At 31.5% G+C, this 17,685-nt stretch overlaps 1 protein-coding gene across 1 annotated transcript; it reads left to right on the forward strand.

Annotated features, from left to right (window-relative positions):
- The first annotated feature begins 14,934 nt into the window (after positions 1–14,934).
- On the forward strand, positions 14,935–17,391 carry LOC109798760 (LOB domain-containing protein 1). Its single transcript, XM_020359147.3, has 2 exons — positions 14,935–15,282; positions 16,602–17,391. The coding sequence occupies exons 1-2, from the start codon at positions 15,058–15,060 to the stop codon at positions 16,968–16,970; spliced, it is 594 nt and encodes a 197-aa protein (XP_020214736.1). The 5' UTR covers positions 14,935–15,057; the 3' UTR covers positions 16,971–17,391.
- Positions 17,392–17,685: the final 294 nt, after the last annotated feature.

A 17,685-nucleotide genomic window follows, 5' to 3' on the forward strand; every position in this document is an offset into this window, starting at 1 on the left:
GGGTTTTACTGTTTATGTTGAAAATATATTAAATTGGTAATTCCGTTGTTTATTATATTAATTTATGAATATCATTGTTATATTATTTGGTAAAAATTGATGATTTACATGTGAATTACTTGATACGTGTGAAACCCATTATTTTGGACATATCTGATATATGTATGAAATTGAATTATGAGATGTTGTGTGGAATGTGAATGAGATGTGGTTGTGGTTCTTCACACCTATGACCAGGGGTGAGCACGACCCGAGATTGTTACATGAGTATCGTGACCTTGGTTAACATGTCAGGGGTGAGCACGGCCCTAGGTTAGGGGTAACGTGACCTTGGCACAATATTATATCAGGGGTGAGCACGGCTCTGGATTGTTACGTGGGTATCGTGACTTTGGTTAACATGTCAGGGGTGAGCACGACCCTAGGATAGGGATAACGTGACCTTGGCACAGTGTTATATCAGGGGTGAGCACGACCCGTGATTGTTAAATGGGTAGCGTGACCTTGGCATAGTGTGAAGTGCAAGATTTGTGATGATTGGTTTGATTGAGAATTATGACGTGATGACAATGCATGATTGATTGAAATACGATACGTTGAAATATTTACGAATATTAAATAATATATTGTGTTTTCTTATGTGCTATATATATAGATGTTTTCTTTTCTCACCGTGCGATTTGTGGATATTTTAGGTGAGGAAGATCTGGCTACGAGTGGTATCTAGAATGCCAACGGTTGAATTGTTGGGATGCTCTGATATTGTGACATCGGGGCAAAAAGGATTTTTAGAACATAGGTTTTTATTGTAAATGTTATTTTGAAAATAATTTGAAAACTCTTGCGTTTCATTTTGTGTTATTGTGGTTATTGAAGGATAATTTTTAAGATTCTCATGTGAACCCTTTTACCGAAATTGAAAAATTTATTTATAAGTTTTTATTCTTACAATATATATGTTGGGGTAGTAAGGGTGTCACACATGTTTCTAATGTTAAAAGAAAAAGGGATGATCAAGTAAACAAAACACATCTTTGGCATTGTAGGCTTGGTCACATTGGAGAGAAAAGAATTAACAAGTTGCACAAGGAAGGGTACCTTGATCAGTATGATTATGAATCATATACAACTTGTGAGTCTTGTCTCAAAGGATAAATGACCAAATCTCCATTTACTGGAAAAGGAGAAAGAGCTTCTGAATTATTAGGACTGATTCATACAGATGTTTGTGGGCCTATGAAAATTCAAGCCAAAGGAGGATATTCTTATTTTATCGCCTTCACTGATGATATGTCTAGATACGGTTTTGTGTATCTCATGAAACATAAATCCGGATCATTTGAAATGTTCAAAATATTTCGTAGTGAAGTTGAAAAACAAACTGGTAAGAATGTTAAGGTGTTAAGATCTGATAGAGGAGAAGAATATCTTAGTAATGATTTTCTTGATCATCTAAAAGAGAATGGGATTCTCTCACAGTGGACACCTCTAGGAACACCACAACACAATGGTGTATCTGAAAGAAGAAATCGGACCTTATTAGATATGGTAAGATCGATGATGGGGTTCATTGATCTTCCAATTAACTTATGGGGTTACGCATTAGAATCATCGGCATATTTGTTAAATAAAGTTCCCACAAAATCACTCTCAACAACACCATATGAGATATGGAAAGGGCGTAAACCAAACCTTAAGCATATTAAAGTTTGGGGTTGTCACGCCTATGTTAAGAAATTGCAAATAGATAAACTTGAAGCAAGATCACAAAAGTGTCGTTTCATTGGGTATCCTAAAGAAACAATGAGATATTATTTTTTCCACCCTTTTGACCATAAAGTGTTTGTGGCAAGAGGAGCAACCTTTTTGGAAAGGGAATTTCTTGCAGAAGGCTGTCATGGGAAGGAAATAGATCTTGATGAGATTCAAGAAGCCAATGAAACAACTAATGCTCAAGAACATGAGATGGAAAATGAGCAACCTTTCTTTGATGTTTTGAAATTAACGCAAAGGTTACCTTCTTCAACAAATTTGGTTGAAGAACCAACTATAGTTCAAGAACAAGTTAATGAACCAACTTTAGAACAAGATCAACAACCTCTTAATGAAGTACAAAGGGATTATACAATTCAAGTGCCTCTTAGAAGGTCTAGTCGTGAACATCGTGCACCAAATAGGTTGAATTTATTAGTCCATGATGACACGACATATGAGGTTGATCATAATGATGATGACCCTAATAGTTATGAAGAGGCTATAAGAAGCTTGGACCATGAGAAGTGGCGTGAAGCCATGGAATCCGAGATGGAATCAATGAAGATCAACAAAGTATGGACTTTAGTTGAAGCTTCAAAAGATATAAAACCAATAGGTTGTAAATGGGTTTACAAGAAAAAGATTGGAGCAGATGGAAAGGTTGAGACCTACAAGGCTCGCCTTGTTGCCAAAGGATATCGTCAAAAAGAAGGAATAGATTATGACGAAACTTTTTCTCCTGTGGCGATGCTCAAATCAATTCGGATTCTACTTGCTATAGCGGCATACTATGATTATGAAATATGGAAAATGGATGTAAAAATAGCTTTTCTTAATGGTGAGCTAAAGGAAGATGTGTACATGACACAACCTGAAGGATTCATATCCTCTTTCGATCACCATAAGGTTTGTAAGCTAGAAAGGTCCATTTATGGATTAAAACAAGCTTCTAGAAGTTGGAACATTCAATTTAACAAAACAATTAAAAATTTTGATTTTGTTAGATGTGAAGAGGAACCTTGTGTTTACAAAAGGGTTAGTGGGAGCACAATTATCTTTTTGATGCTATATGTGGATGACATATTGCTTATTGGAAATGACATACCATCTTTGCAAAGTACAAAGATTTGACTGTCTGAACAATTCTCTATGAAGGATTTAGGAGAGGCAGCATATATTCTAGGAATAAAGATTTATAGAGATAGATCTAAAAGAATGCTTGGACTCTCCCAATCTATGTATATAAATACCATTTTAAAGAGGTATAATATGGAGAATTCCAAAAGGGGATATTTGCCAATAGGAACAGGAGTTACTCTCAGTAGGGAAGATTGTCCTAAAACCCTTGAAGAGAGAACACGCATGAATAGGGTGCCATATGCTAGTGCAGTGGGAGCTATCATGTACATAATGACTTGTACATGTCCTGACATCGCTTTTGCACTAGGAGTAGTTAGTCGATATCAAGCAAACCCTGGTGAGGAACATTAGAAAGTGGTTAAGACCTTTCTTAAGTACTTAAGAAGAACTCAAGATCAATTCCTCATTTATGGTGGCACTGAACTAATGTTGAAAGGCTATACCGATGAAAGCTTTGCATCGGATAAAGATGACAGTAAATCTATTTCAGGTTATGTTTTCACCTTATATGGTGGTGCAGTGAGTTGGAAAAGTTCCAAGCAAGCTACGGTTGCAGATTCAACAACTGAAGCAGAGTATATAACTGCAAGTGATGCTGCTAAAGAAGCAGTTTGGATGAAGAAATTTATAACTGAGCTTGGTGTGGTTCCTTCAATAGAAGAACCCGTTTCGCTATTGTGTGATAATAATGGAGCTATTGCTCAAGCAAAAGAGCCGAGATCACATCAAAAATCTAAACACATCTTGAGAAGATATCACTTGATTAGAGAAATCATTGAACGTGGTGACGTTAAGATTTTAAAGGTAGATGGAAAGAAGAATGCAGCAGATCCATTCACCAAGGCACTTGACATCAAGGGGTTTGATAAACACAAGTGGGAGGTTGGAATGAAGTACATGACAGATTGGCTCTTGGGCAAGTGGGAGATTGTTGGGAATAAGATGTATGCCCAAGATCCAATCTATCTTATATGCATTAATGAGATTGTACTTTATTTTCATGTTTATTGATTATGAGAAATAATTAATATGATAAAGTCCTTGATTAAAATTAAAAACTTCTTTTTTTATAATAGAGATTATAATAATGAGAAAAACAAGTCCTTTTTAATTTTAATCTAAATTGTTCTTGATCGTGGGATTATTGAGGATAGGACATGATTAATCCACATAGATCAATATATGTGTAATAGTCTTTATTGGATAGAGATTAATAGATCTCATTTATTAAATTACTCATATAAATAGTGCATATAGGGATATGACTATTGAACAGACTCTATAAAGGAGAATTCTTAATGGTTATGTATTACCTTAAAATTTTGTCAATAGGAAATTCTTAAGAAGAAATATATAATTTCCTTAGACTTGAGATTATCATAATAATTAACAAGATATTTATTATACTTTGATTTCGGACACCTAATACCTAAAGGTGTTAGTTGAATGATTATTGGGTGTAATTAAATTCTTGTAGAATTAAATGATTAATCAAGAAGGGATCCATCAACTCTTGGTAATGAGTTTGAGCTTTATAATGAAAATAAGGACCTTGGCCAAGGCAATTGAAATAATAAAGAAAAAAGAGTTTTTCTTGTATTTTTCATTATATGTTAACTGATTAGAATTTGACAATTAAACCATATTCTAAAAGATAATTTAGAGCTGTAAAATGATGGAAGGAAATTTTATGTTAATCTTCTAAAAGGTTCTTGAAAATATTATTTCATACTATCCGGATGTTAAGCAGTATTGCTAGACGCCAACCTTGATTAGTAAATTAATGTAGTTAATTTACTACCGGTTTAGTTTTGAACCTACAGCAGTAACGAGTGTTCTAATCTTTGCTCAAGAAAATTTATTATTTGATAATTAAATTAAAGAATTTGATTTTACCAAATAATTATTTTCTTATAAATAAAATATTATTTATTTATTTTTGACTAGCATCAAAATATAAATAGTATTTGTTTCTATTAAGATAGAAAAGCACGTCAGTTTTTCAATTTCAAATTGAAAGATTCAATTTGAATTTTGACCTAGTCAAAAGTGGTTTTAATAAGAAAAGATAAAAATTAATTTCTTTTGGATATTTGATAATTCCTATTTTTTAGAAGATAGGATATGGAAGTTGTTGCTAAGTAAATAGATATGTTTACATATTTATAAATATACAGCTCCACTGTGGAAAAAAATACACAGAGAAACCATAAGAAAATTAGTTCTTTTTCTCTCTTATATCCTATGCTGAAAAGTTGCTCAGTCAAGAGGTTGACAAACAAAGATTAATCTCGGTGTGGATACACGTGGGACCTTCATAGTTTTGAAGGAAATTTTTTAAATTTCAGACTTTAACCGGGTAAACTTTATTTGCTTTCATAAATATCCTATTAATTATCATGTGTGGTTTTAGCATAAAGTAGATCTTTTTATTTCCGCTACACATGTTTAGAACATGATTGAACTTTCAGTTTCTACTTGTGGAACTTGAATGAGCGAAAAACCCTGCTGAACAAATGCTGAAGATGCAGAAAGCAAGCCAAAATATGTGCATTTGCAGACAACTTCATCCTCCTTAAATTGGCTAGGTGATAGATAACAGTAGTAAGCATGAAGCATCTTTGTATATGGTACTAATTAATAATATGTGCTCTAGTAGTCTTTTTGGCTGCCAAAAGTTAATAGTTCTTGATATTTGATACTAATTATTTATTAGACAGTAATTTTAGTCTTTTAGATAGTGCATGCAGCATAATTAGAGCACAAGTAACGTGCTCTATATAATTTTTTTGGTCTTTGTGTAGTTTTATGCTATGTGTAAGTGTAAATGTCACAAATTCTTGTAACAAGAAATCAAAATTTATGTTCGTGGGAATTCATACTTTTGAGTTATTAATTAATATCTACAGCTTCATTTTCCTCTGAAGTGAAAAGTTTCAAACTATAAAACAATCTTCTATCAGCTCCTCTTTTTCCATTGAACAACAGAAAGTAACTATTTATAAGGGAATGAATGGTTATTTTGATTCATTAGAAATTGAATAGGAAAGGAAATTTCTCTAACTTAAAGATGAATAAACCTCAATTCAAAGTATTATGTTTCATTTTGGATTGACCTCCTTCATCAAGCGTGTAAAGATATTGCCATATCTTTATCATCTTTGGTTTTGTTTATTGACTGCTCCTAAACACGGTCTGTTACAATTTACAAATTGTTGCTGGCTCCTGATAAATCACTTGCTACTTTGTGCACAAAATTGTTGTGAAATATGTTAAATTTTTACGGCTAATAATCATTTCAAGTTTAAAAATCTTGTGACTCCAATTGGATGCTACTGCTTAAGTACAAAGTTGTTTTAACTTACACATCCCAATGTATTTCATTATATGCAATCCTTGAAATTCTTTTATCTAAGAGCAAGAAAAGGAATTTGGTTCCACCAGCTATTTAGTAGTGGATAGATTGTATTTCACTGCATCTTTAACATGAAAGCATATGAATGAGAGGGGAACTTTACTTTTATATTTTGCCCTGCATCTATTATATTTGCCTATTCTGAATTTGTCGTTTGAGCACTCAAGGATGCAGCTTTTACTGTTTCTCTTGTTTTACCTGCTGAGGTTTAGCATATCGGTGTTATGCAAGTTTATTTGATTTTTGTGAGACTGTATTTTAAATAGGTTGCTATCTACTGCATGAAGTAGATGAAGCAGGGGAAAACTCTTGAAGTGGAAGAATTGCTTTTTTGGTATTAAGAATGTAGTTTATAGCCTAATTCGACCTTATAAAATTGACTATACATTTTTACAGCTCTCCTCATGCCGAGTGTTATACATCTCGAATATGAAATTTGTACGACTAGATATTTATAGATGATTTGATAACGACCCAATAGTAGATGGTCTAATAAGTCCACCAACAATTGTCAAACTCCGATACTATTTTAAAAAAGTGATTTTGAGACTAATTTAATTTTATAAAATCAGCTTGTAAAATAAGAATTGTTTCTTACTTACATACATTATTATTGTCTCATTTCTAGTTAATGTAAGATCTCTAATACCTGGATTTAATATAATTTATAAAACCCATAATTGCTTCTCATAGAGATTTTTCTTGATATTGGGCAGTGGGTTGGTCTTTCAAGCCTATAGGAGTGCATAACATGTTCTAATATTATTTTTTCTTAACATTTGCATATTGTGAAGCTGGTCTGACCTTAATTTCTGCATATTGTGTTTAGTGTAAATCTTGTCTGAATAGATTACTAAACCAATGAACTTTGAAAAACAAAGACATTATCACTTTTTATTAAATAATCATACTAGTCTTTGTGATTGTGTTACTGGATAATTCATTTATTAATTATTTATTGTTTAGTCTACCTAACCTAACTTGCTTAATCGGTTATTGCACAAGACAACATGTCATTCTGCAACAGGGTTTTGATTTTCTGTTTTTGGTTAACATCTATGACTTTGGACTTAAGGCAATTATCAACTTGGGCTTGACTTTGAATGTTGGTTAAATATCAGAATAACGCTAATAAATATCTGGATGCAAAAAAAATTTAGTGATTGGTCTCCAAATGAAAATGTAGTTAATGTTGGAAATGTGGTATAACTATAAGAGAAGAATAATTATTAACTTACAAGTTAATTTTATAGGATTAAGTATTTGAGTTAGACCCATAATCATATTCTTAAGATTGTATAACAGTCAAATCCACTTTTCAAAGATTCTAAAGATTATTGTTTAATCTATAGTGTTGTCCATTATTAAATTGCTATAAGACCACTTGTAAATGTTCTGCTCTATAATTTTTATACTTGAGATGTTCAATTCTTAACATGAGGAACTGAGTTAAAAATCTCTCATCGACTATGATACAACTAACTATAAATGATGAGTAATTCTTGTCATCCAAACTGATTGTGTAAGGATGAGTTTGGCTTTGTAAACACAATCTTAAGATGGTATTAATACCCAGATCCACTTCCTAAGAGTTAACTAATCCAAATAAATACATTTTCAAATACTTTGACTCTTTTTTATGTGTTACAGACTAGGATAATCTGCATGACAGTTCTCATGAAAGTCTTGACAGAAGTTAACATCACTAGCCGCTAGCAATGTGATGGATTGAAGCATCTCATATGAAAAATGAGCAAATAAGGGACCCCTCAGTATTGTTTACTTGACTCAATGTTCACCTACGTGAAAAAATGGGCATTGCAGAATGCTCAATCAAGAATCATTGCCACCATGCATCCCCCAAAAAAGGAGAAAAAAAAAATCACTGCCGTCAGACCGAAAATTTGTATGAATTTAGCAACAATAATGTGTGATACTGTGATGTATGTTCAGTCAAAATACTGGACCATATTGCAGCGGAGAATCACGAATGTGATCAATTTCATTTCCACTCGGATCAACATGTTGATATTCAATATCATATTATGAAAAAACAATTCAGTCCTTGACTTTGGCAGCTCGCTGAATTAGGCCGTTAGTTAACTTACTTTTTTGTATTATTAGGAATTAAATTAAACAGTGATGCTAATTTTAATTTTTAAACACCAAATTAATGCTTCAGTTTACCCGAAACATTTTAGCTTTATCCTGAATTTTCAACAATGTTACATGCCTGGCTTCCATCGAAACAACTTAGAGTACATTGATCACTGAATTCAAAAGAGCTATCGGCGGTCAGAGTAGGGAAGAGGTAGTAATTTAGAAGTGTATCTCGTGCTTCTAGAGCAATTAGTGAATATAGCAAGTTATATGAATTTCTAGAGAGCACTATGAGTTTGGAAGCAAATGATAGATTCATTCTAAAGTGATAACTTGCAAACATTGTGGATAATTTTGAACTAGGAACTATGGACACACATATGTATGGCTAGGATACAACCATAAGTGAATATAACAAATTATAATTATAAATTTGTTTGGATAAATTATTCAATTTTATGCTATACATAAGTTATCTATAAGAAACTACTAAATGGAAGTTATAAAAAATTACAAAGATTTTTTAATGTATAATAACTGTCAACTATTTTATTAATATGAATAGTTATACAAAAACACAACTAATAAAAAAAAGAAAAAAATATATAAATAATGTGCTAAGGAAATCCAATAGTTTACTAATTTTTAAATATTTTATGTTAACATGTTATTATGGAGATTAGAGACAACTTATTTAGTAAAAAAATTTGGTGTTTGACACGTATTCGTGAGAAAAAAAAAAAAATGGGGCCATGAACAGTTACATTATTGTGAACAGCGGGCTTGACAATACATGTGACAGAGAAAAAAAACTAGTGTTAGGAAACAATGAGAATTGATTATTCCTATTAATATCATGGTGTATGAAAGCGACTATTTGTTTTCATTCTTTTGGTGTGCTCCACGTAATCGCTTTTGGTGCACTCTCAAACATCCTATTTATGTTGAATTTCTATACGAGTGAAAATCAATCAACTTATACATATTAGCTTTTGAAAAAGTTTAATGAAATAATTTCTTTAAAAATTAAGTGTATAAGTTGATTTTAGCTTATATGAAGTTTAATTTAATTTATTTTCTTGTTTTTTAAAATATGTTTATGAAAAAAATATCTCCGAAACAAGACCATAGTAAAACACTTTCAAATTAAGACACAACTCATAAAATTACCATAGTATTGAGATTAAATTATACATCTTAAATTAGAATAAAAACTTTAATAATTTACTCATCAATATTAGTTATAGAAAATATAATGAAATATTATACCATTTTTGTATTTTTTAATCATCGATATTTATTTTTAATTTTTATAGGTGGTGATAAAAGGTTTATGTAAATATAGACACTAAAAAAATTATGCAACTATAGGAATTAAAAAAAGGTTTATGCTATTATAAAGACTAAAAAATGGCATATATAAATACTAAAATAGAAAATTATAATTAGAGATATAAAAGGGTAAAATTTATAAAATTGTAAAAAAAAAAATTCTTAAATATCGAATAGTTGGAGTATAGTCAACACACTACAAAAAATATTATATATAATGACATATAAAAAGTGTCATTAGGTACAATATATGTATATATATATTTGACAAATAGTTACATATAATTTTAGTGTTGATTTTGAATGGGATTTAACAATATATTTTGTGTGTCACTATAATCTATATCCATAATTTTTGACAATATACCAACATATATTATATTTATTATGTGAGTAAAAATAATTTTTAATAAAATATATTATATTACTATAGGATGCGTGACTTGACAATTTTCTTATAGTGACGGACCTACTTAAAAAAATAAAGTTCTTTTATTAGTTTTTTTTTTCCTAGGATTTAAATCGAAGAACTTGGTAAATTTTTACTTAAGTACTTTTCTACTTAAATACAAAATTTAAAATAAAGACATTACTAATAAATGCCTTAAACAGACTTAAGAATTAAACATCAAATATACTTATTAAATATCTTTAGTTACATGAGTAATAATAATAATATTTTTTTAGTCAGTGCTATAAAACCAATCGATAACATTTTTTTGAAACAAAATACTTCAGAAATACTTTTTCCCTCTCTAAAATTGGTGACAACAAAATTATAATTTAAAAACTTATGTATATTATTCAAATACATAATTATGCCGACATTTGTTTGAGGCATAATCTAAAAACGTTTAATTAATTATATCCAACAAAAAAAAAATTGTTTTATTACGGATGTCTATCCACTGCAAGAGACTAATCCAACTCAATATACTTGTGATATTAATATCGAAAATATTATATTTTGTGGTGTTAATTAGTACCACGGGCATGTTAATGTTAACAATTTCTAAAGTTTTTTTTTATTAATATGAAAATGACAGTTCCGGCCATACCATTTTTCGTACGTCATTAATTTTTCCAGTGGTGATCAATTAATATCCTCGTTCATCTCAGGATACGTTGTTCATCAGCATTGTTATTTCGGTTCATAGAGGGCATAACAGTATATAACACTAAACACCAATGCTACTACAAGTGTTTGGTCCCAAAACATGTTTGATAAGAAGAACAAAAGAACCCACAAGAGGGTAGATATAAGATGTGAATTTATGTTTTCCAACAAAGTCTTCTTTGATACGCACATACAGGTAATGAATCGAATCCAGTGACGTTAATATACAGTGTAAGTAGTTGATGATTCTGGGTCGAATTAATGGGTCATGATCCTCGATCGCACCCCAATGTGGTACACAACTAGTGAATAGTGTGTCAATAGTCAATGTTCATCAACCAAGGGTTTGGAAGTTTTGGTCAAGTCTGAAGAATGTGCTTGATCACTGTCCTCTCCTCTTTCACACCCATCTCTGTACCCTGTGCCTTACGACGTGGTTTCTCACTCTTTAGATCAAAGACCATCCAAAAGACTCATGAACTTCACATTTATTAAGCTGGTGGAGGCATCAAGACCAACTTTTCATTGTTGAATTTGGCAATTAATTAAAGATCAAGAAAGGATATGGATGACACCATGTCAAGAGGTGCCGTATTATATTCATAAGGCACTTATAATACAAGGACACGTGTTGTTATAATGCTGTAGTACGACCATTCAACTTATGATTATTATTCATTTGCACATTCCTTGCATGGCAGGACAAGTGCTGATGACGAAAGCTAGCTAGGTAGGGACTACACAATTGCAATTTTTTGACTGTTTTTAGATGTTTTTTTTTCATCAAGTTATTGGGGGCTTATTCCTTATTTTTGTGGACAACTAATGTCTATAAAAAGAACTTGATTGAGAATTCTTCTTTTCAATCACGAATTTTTTATTCGTAAGATTTGAATTCATGATATAAATAAGAGGATTGAGTTCAATATTAAGATCAACAACTTGTTAATCAAGGTGTGTGCAAGATTTAATTTTTTAAAAATATTACATCATATCGCATTGTATATCATTTTATCCAACTGAACTGATTTATGAATCATTTGAATCACATTAATAAATCGGTTCAAAATCGAATTATTTTTATAAACAAGTTTAAAACTAAACAAAATTAATTTTGAAATAGTTTTAAGAACTAAACTAGTTTTAAATTGGTTAATTAAGAAAAAATATTTTTTTTAGAAATTGATGCAATCTTTAGGAACAACTTAAAATCCGTTTACCAACTAGACATCTAACTCTGAACACTAATTAAATGAACAAACACATAAAAAAGTATAAAATTGTTTATTTTGTTAAAAAAAATTAAAAGAAAAAAGTTTAAACAAATGAATCTATAGAAGTCAACTTAAAAGCATTAAAAAATTATAATTATCATTTACAAAATTAATTGTGAAGCATGATTTAATAATTCATATTTACTTTAATAGTCTAAAGACAACCATAAATTTTAAAATACACACACAAATACAAAATGACCATAAGTGACACTCAAACACTTTATGTGTGATTATATATCATTAAAAATGTAAGATATAAGAGATATAAGTAAATTATTTAATTTTAATTTTATTTTATTTCATTATTTTAGTAAATGATACACTAGTGCTTCAAACCTAATTACCAATATAGTTTAGTTTTTAAAATCCATTTGATCTAAACAATACATATTGGTTTTCTTAAAAAAAATTAGTTATATTTTTATTTTAAATGATATTGCTTGGTTTCAAATTTGAACGGGATCATTTGGATTTTTTTTTTTTTTGAACACCCTAATTGTTAATGCAACATTTCATTTATTAACATTTCTGAATTTAGTTAGGATATTTTGCTCTAGTTGGCTAATTTATTGAATTATCTCATGCAATAAAAAGTCATGCAGCCAGGAGCTTGAATGTTGAGTGATGCCGTCTTTATCTCTCTCTCTCATTTATGAAGACTCCATGCCTATGGAAAGATAATTAATGACCCCTATCTGTTTTCCAAACTATAGAGATTTTACCTTAATCAAATTGTTTTATGTCAATACTAACCACTACTTCAACGATAATATGAACGTGTTTATTTGAAGTTGGAAGAAAAAAAAGAGACTTTGTTATAGTGGGAGTAAACCGTAAAGTGATGATGGCTAATATTCTTTTCTTAAGGTCCACACGTTAAAGCCTCTTGAGGGCTTTACAGAGCAATTGAGGAAGAAAAATGTTATAAATTACAAAGGTCCAACTGCTTCCACCGCAACGTTGAAACTGGGAATTAAATTTTTTCCAAGTCGTGGAAAATTTAATCACTTGAAGATAAGAAAGAATCCCACAGTTATAAATAATACCTATTTAAGAACTTCAAGTCCTATGATGTATACGCATTGTAGAAGAGATTATTCGCGCCATATATATATATTATATAATAAATATTTGAAAGTTCACAATGTTGGAGCTTAAAAACTTTGATAGAGACCCTTTTGTGTTGGAATTTTCTCCAGTTCCACATTCTAGTAGTCTTGTTCATGTAAAAGAGTCATAAGATAAAAACAGTTATAGAATTTGTTTAAGATCAAAGTACACAAGCCCTTTCAGACAATTCAATTCACTTTGGTCCAAATAACATGTGAGTCCAAAGTTCACCATTGATGGTGAATTAAATCTAACATCAACTAGTAATATAATATTATAATAATATATACAAGTAATAGAGAAAATTTTAATTTATGAAGTGAGGATTATTGAGATTTGGATAATGGGTTTTACACAATCAACTTCAATCCATCTTAGTGTTATGAATTCAGGTGAAAGGGAATTTGGTTCAATAATTTTGAACATTTAGTTTCATGGCCATGTCCAACGAGCTGAACGACCCCCAACAACCTTGACCCACCCTGTGGCCCAATAAACTCTCTCGCACACACACACACATGGAAGCGTGTGCATAGCAGACACTAGTTACTGAAGGTCTTTGTGACCATATAACATAGTCTTTCGTAGTAGTTGAGTGAGTAGAAACTAGAAAGATACCCTTGTCTCTGTCGTGGCAGCAACCGTACCCTAATATCAACTCACTTAAACAAACCGTTCCTAACCGATCTCTACAAAACTAAGCCAATTGCCATTTGCCATTTGCCACAACCATATAAAAGCTCTACATAGCAACTAGTTTATAGTGTGGACCAACTTATAAATAATGTTAACCTAGCTAGGAACATTGAAGGTAGTAAAAATGTAAAATTATATCTGTGACATTTTAGTAGTTTCATCGCAGGTAGTGTTAGTGTTGGCCACAAAGTTTAGTCCACCGTATCAATTTGTGGAACCCAATAATTAGCAAATTAAAATTTGTGATATGCTCCACCAAAGATTTTTCAGATGGTGAGAAATATATGTTTATTTTTGCTTTGTCCTCCGAGGCTGCTTTACATTGTGGTGTCCAATATGATAAGGTTAAACAAGAGGAAAATAATTCGAAAACAAACAAATGGGGGAGTAATGTCGTACGTCTAATTTATATACGACCCTTGCTTGTTTTACACGTAAAATAATTTTGGGAAAGAAGAATTGTCTTGTCACTACGAATTTTAAGGAGGTTTAAGCATGCCAATAAGCCAATTTCAATTAATATGACACCCATTTTGGGTTTTTTTCTGGCTATATGCTGTAATTCAAGTCCAACAAAGGTGGAGAGTGAAGAGGACATGTTCATGACGGGTTTCTTTGTATAGGGAGAGGCACTTTCCACATTCCTAGACAAGTTAGGCAAACCACAAAAGATTTTCGTGGAAAATGCTAAAGAGGGTTTCATATGGAAAGAAATTAATTGTATTTATTTATTTATTTTCAAAATTGGGCATTAAAGTAAAAGGGGGGGGAAAAGAAAACAAAAGGAGAATGAGATGGAATGTGTATTGAAAACGGTGTTTTTCAAAGATGAAGAGTTTTGATACACAATGAGCCAAATCCAGAACACCTAACGAGGAAGTGGGAAACCGCGAGCAGCCACGTGGGCTAACGAATTTCAACGGTGACGTCAGTTTTTCCATGTCATGACGTGTTGCTAGCTTCCACTTTCCCTTATAAAAAGGATTTGGATTCAGCTTCTAAAGCAATAAGAAAGCAAACCCCACAAACCCTCTTCTTCTCCCTTTGTGTCCCTAAGACACACACAACACAAGTAGACAAACACAAAGGAACAAATAAAGAGGTTATTGAGAAACATGGAGAGTAGTGACACTTGCTCTGCCCCACTTTCTCACTCTCCCACATCCTCTTCTTCCTCACCCCCCACAGTTGTGATGAGCCCTTGTGCTGCATGCAAGATTTTGAGGAGAAGATGTGCTGACAAATGTGTTTTGGCACCTTATTTCCCTCCCACTGAACCTTCCAAGTTCACCATTGCACACCGTGTATTTGGTGCCAGCAACATCATCAAGTTCCTACAGGTAATTTACGTCAAACTATGTTTAATATATAAACTTTCCTATAAATATTCATAGGAGACAAAAATAAGAAAAAGATGAATCAACCTTTTATTTCATAAACTTGTATTGTTTATGTATAAGTTAAAATTAAGTTTTTCAAATACACCTTACAGAAATTGTTGCACACAGACAGAAATCGAGTATAAATCTCTTGCTATGTAAATTATTTCCACGAGTGCCTAACTACTGCATTAAACTATCGGGTTATTCAAAATCTTAATTCTCTATTGAAAGGCCAAACTTCGTATTTAAAGATGTTTGTGCTATTTTGAGTGAAAAATTAAGAAACCAAGCAAACAGGGAATTTTGAATATGTCAATGATGTTACACATGTTTCTTCATGCATTATTCATTTTCAAAAATTATTTAGCACTGATCGATCTATAAGATCTCTTTAGAGTTCCAAGTTCCAACATAATTTTTTTGAGTCGATGATGAAAGGTGTTAGGAATCTCTCCATTATTGAGTTGCAGTTCCCTTTACCCACCGTCAAAGCATTCTCTCTCTCCACATGAACAATTTTTTTTGATCAAGTTTCCACCAAGAAATTTCTTTAAAAAAATATATATGACTCCGTACAAGGACAAATACTGAAATAGACAACACAAATGGGTAAACAGAGAGTTTTTTTTTCTCTCACAAGACTAAAAGAAATATATTATTTTATTTATATACTGAAATCACATTTTATCTTTAAAAAGAATTCTCGGCTTTGGCAGAAAAACTTGAAAAGTTAACCTTAATAGTGCATAATCATGTAAAGCTCCTGACTTTATTATTTGTTTTTCTGAAGTCAATGAGGCCCCTCTTTCCTAATTAGACAAAATGGAGTTTGGGGTTATAATGCCTCCAATAAATGCATTTTCAACCACCTAATTTTAACGAATACCTGGTGGTGGGCCTCCTAGTAGTTGTACTTAATTAACACTCCTTTATTCCAAGTCTTGGCCTTCAAAAAGATATTTCAGATGTAGAAGTAATCAACATATACCTAATCTTTTAATCAGTACGTAAATATTTTTGTCTAGTGTAAAAGTTCTACACCACTAATTAATATAAAAAATATATATCATTTATATAATTTTAAGGTAGTCATTGAAAAAATTAACAAACTTAACATAATTTCATTTATAATTAGATGATAGTATAAAAATATTATCAGAATTAAAATGAGAACGTTAAAGTTTAAATTTAAGATTTTATACATATTATTCTAATTTTTATAGTATATATATTGTTTTCTCTTTTATTATTTAAATTTTGTTGCATTTATTTTGCAGGAACTTCCAGAGTCGCAGAGAGCTGATGCAGTGACCAGCATGGTTTATGAGGCTAGTGCAAGAATAAGGGACCCTGTTTATGGCTGTGCAGGAGCAATTTGCCAGCTCCAAAAGCAGGTGAATGAACTTCAAGCACAATTAGCCAAGGCACAAGCTGAGCTTGTAAACATGCAATTTCAGCAAGCCAATCTTGTGGCTCTAATTTGCATGGAAATGGCACAGAGCCCACAACAGGAATCACCACAACAATCAGTGGATAATATTGTCATTTCAACTCCTCCCCACAGTGGTGGCTATCAAAGTGGCATGAACTTCTTAATTGAGGAGAACACTAGCCTAAACTCACTATGGGAGCCTCTTTGGACTTGAAGGAGAATCATATCAATATTAATTAAATATAGCATATAGATAGACATTCAGAAAGTGTTCCAATGATTGTCTCCTAAGGAGAAGTTGAAGGAATCAATTAGAACTAATAAAATTTAATTCATAGCTAGGATTTATCATTTATGCAATTAGGTTAATTTCTTGCATGTGGAAAAATTTGGAGGGAAGAATGTGATAATTTGGTATCTAGTATAAGAAGGTCCTACATATTCTTGTTGATCAAATTTGCTTCCTAATTAACTAGGAGATGTATTCACTTGTGATCTCTCCAACTTGAAACACCAAAAGAGCTCAGGAAAACATGATCCTAAAAGTTGTAGATGGTGTTTTACTCGTGTAGTCTTTGCAATTGAAGAGAAAGGAAAATGTTATGTTATAATAAGAGTCTTTATTTACGGTGCTATTTTGAATCTTAAACACATTTTCTACCACCTACAATATATAATCATTAAAATAAAGGCATGATGCTTCCTTGCCAAAGTAGTAGCTTTTGACCATCTCTCTCTTGGCTTTGGATTCGTTATTTGGTTCCATAATCCAAATTTTCGTGTCAATCAATAGGGAACACTACGCAACATAGAGATGGAAGACTGAACAACCACCATGTAGCTATAGCTAAACCTCAACATGATGCCTAGGCTAGCAACAAAATAAAATAAATAAATAAAAATGTTATTATTGTGATGATTAAGAGCGA

This window comes from Cajanus cajan, chromosome 8 (assembly GCF_000230855.2).
Source record: "Cajanus cajan strain Asha chromosome 8, NIPB_CcT2T_4, whole genome shotgun sequence".
NCBI lineage: Eukaryota > Viridiplantae > Streptophyta > Magnoliopsida > Fabales > Fabaceae > Cajanus > Cajanus cajan.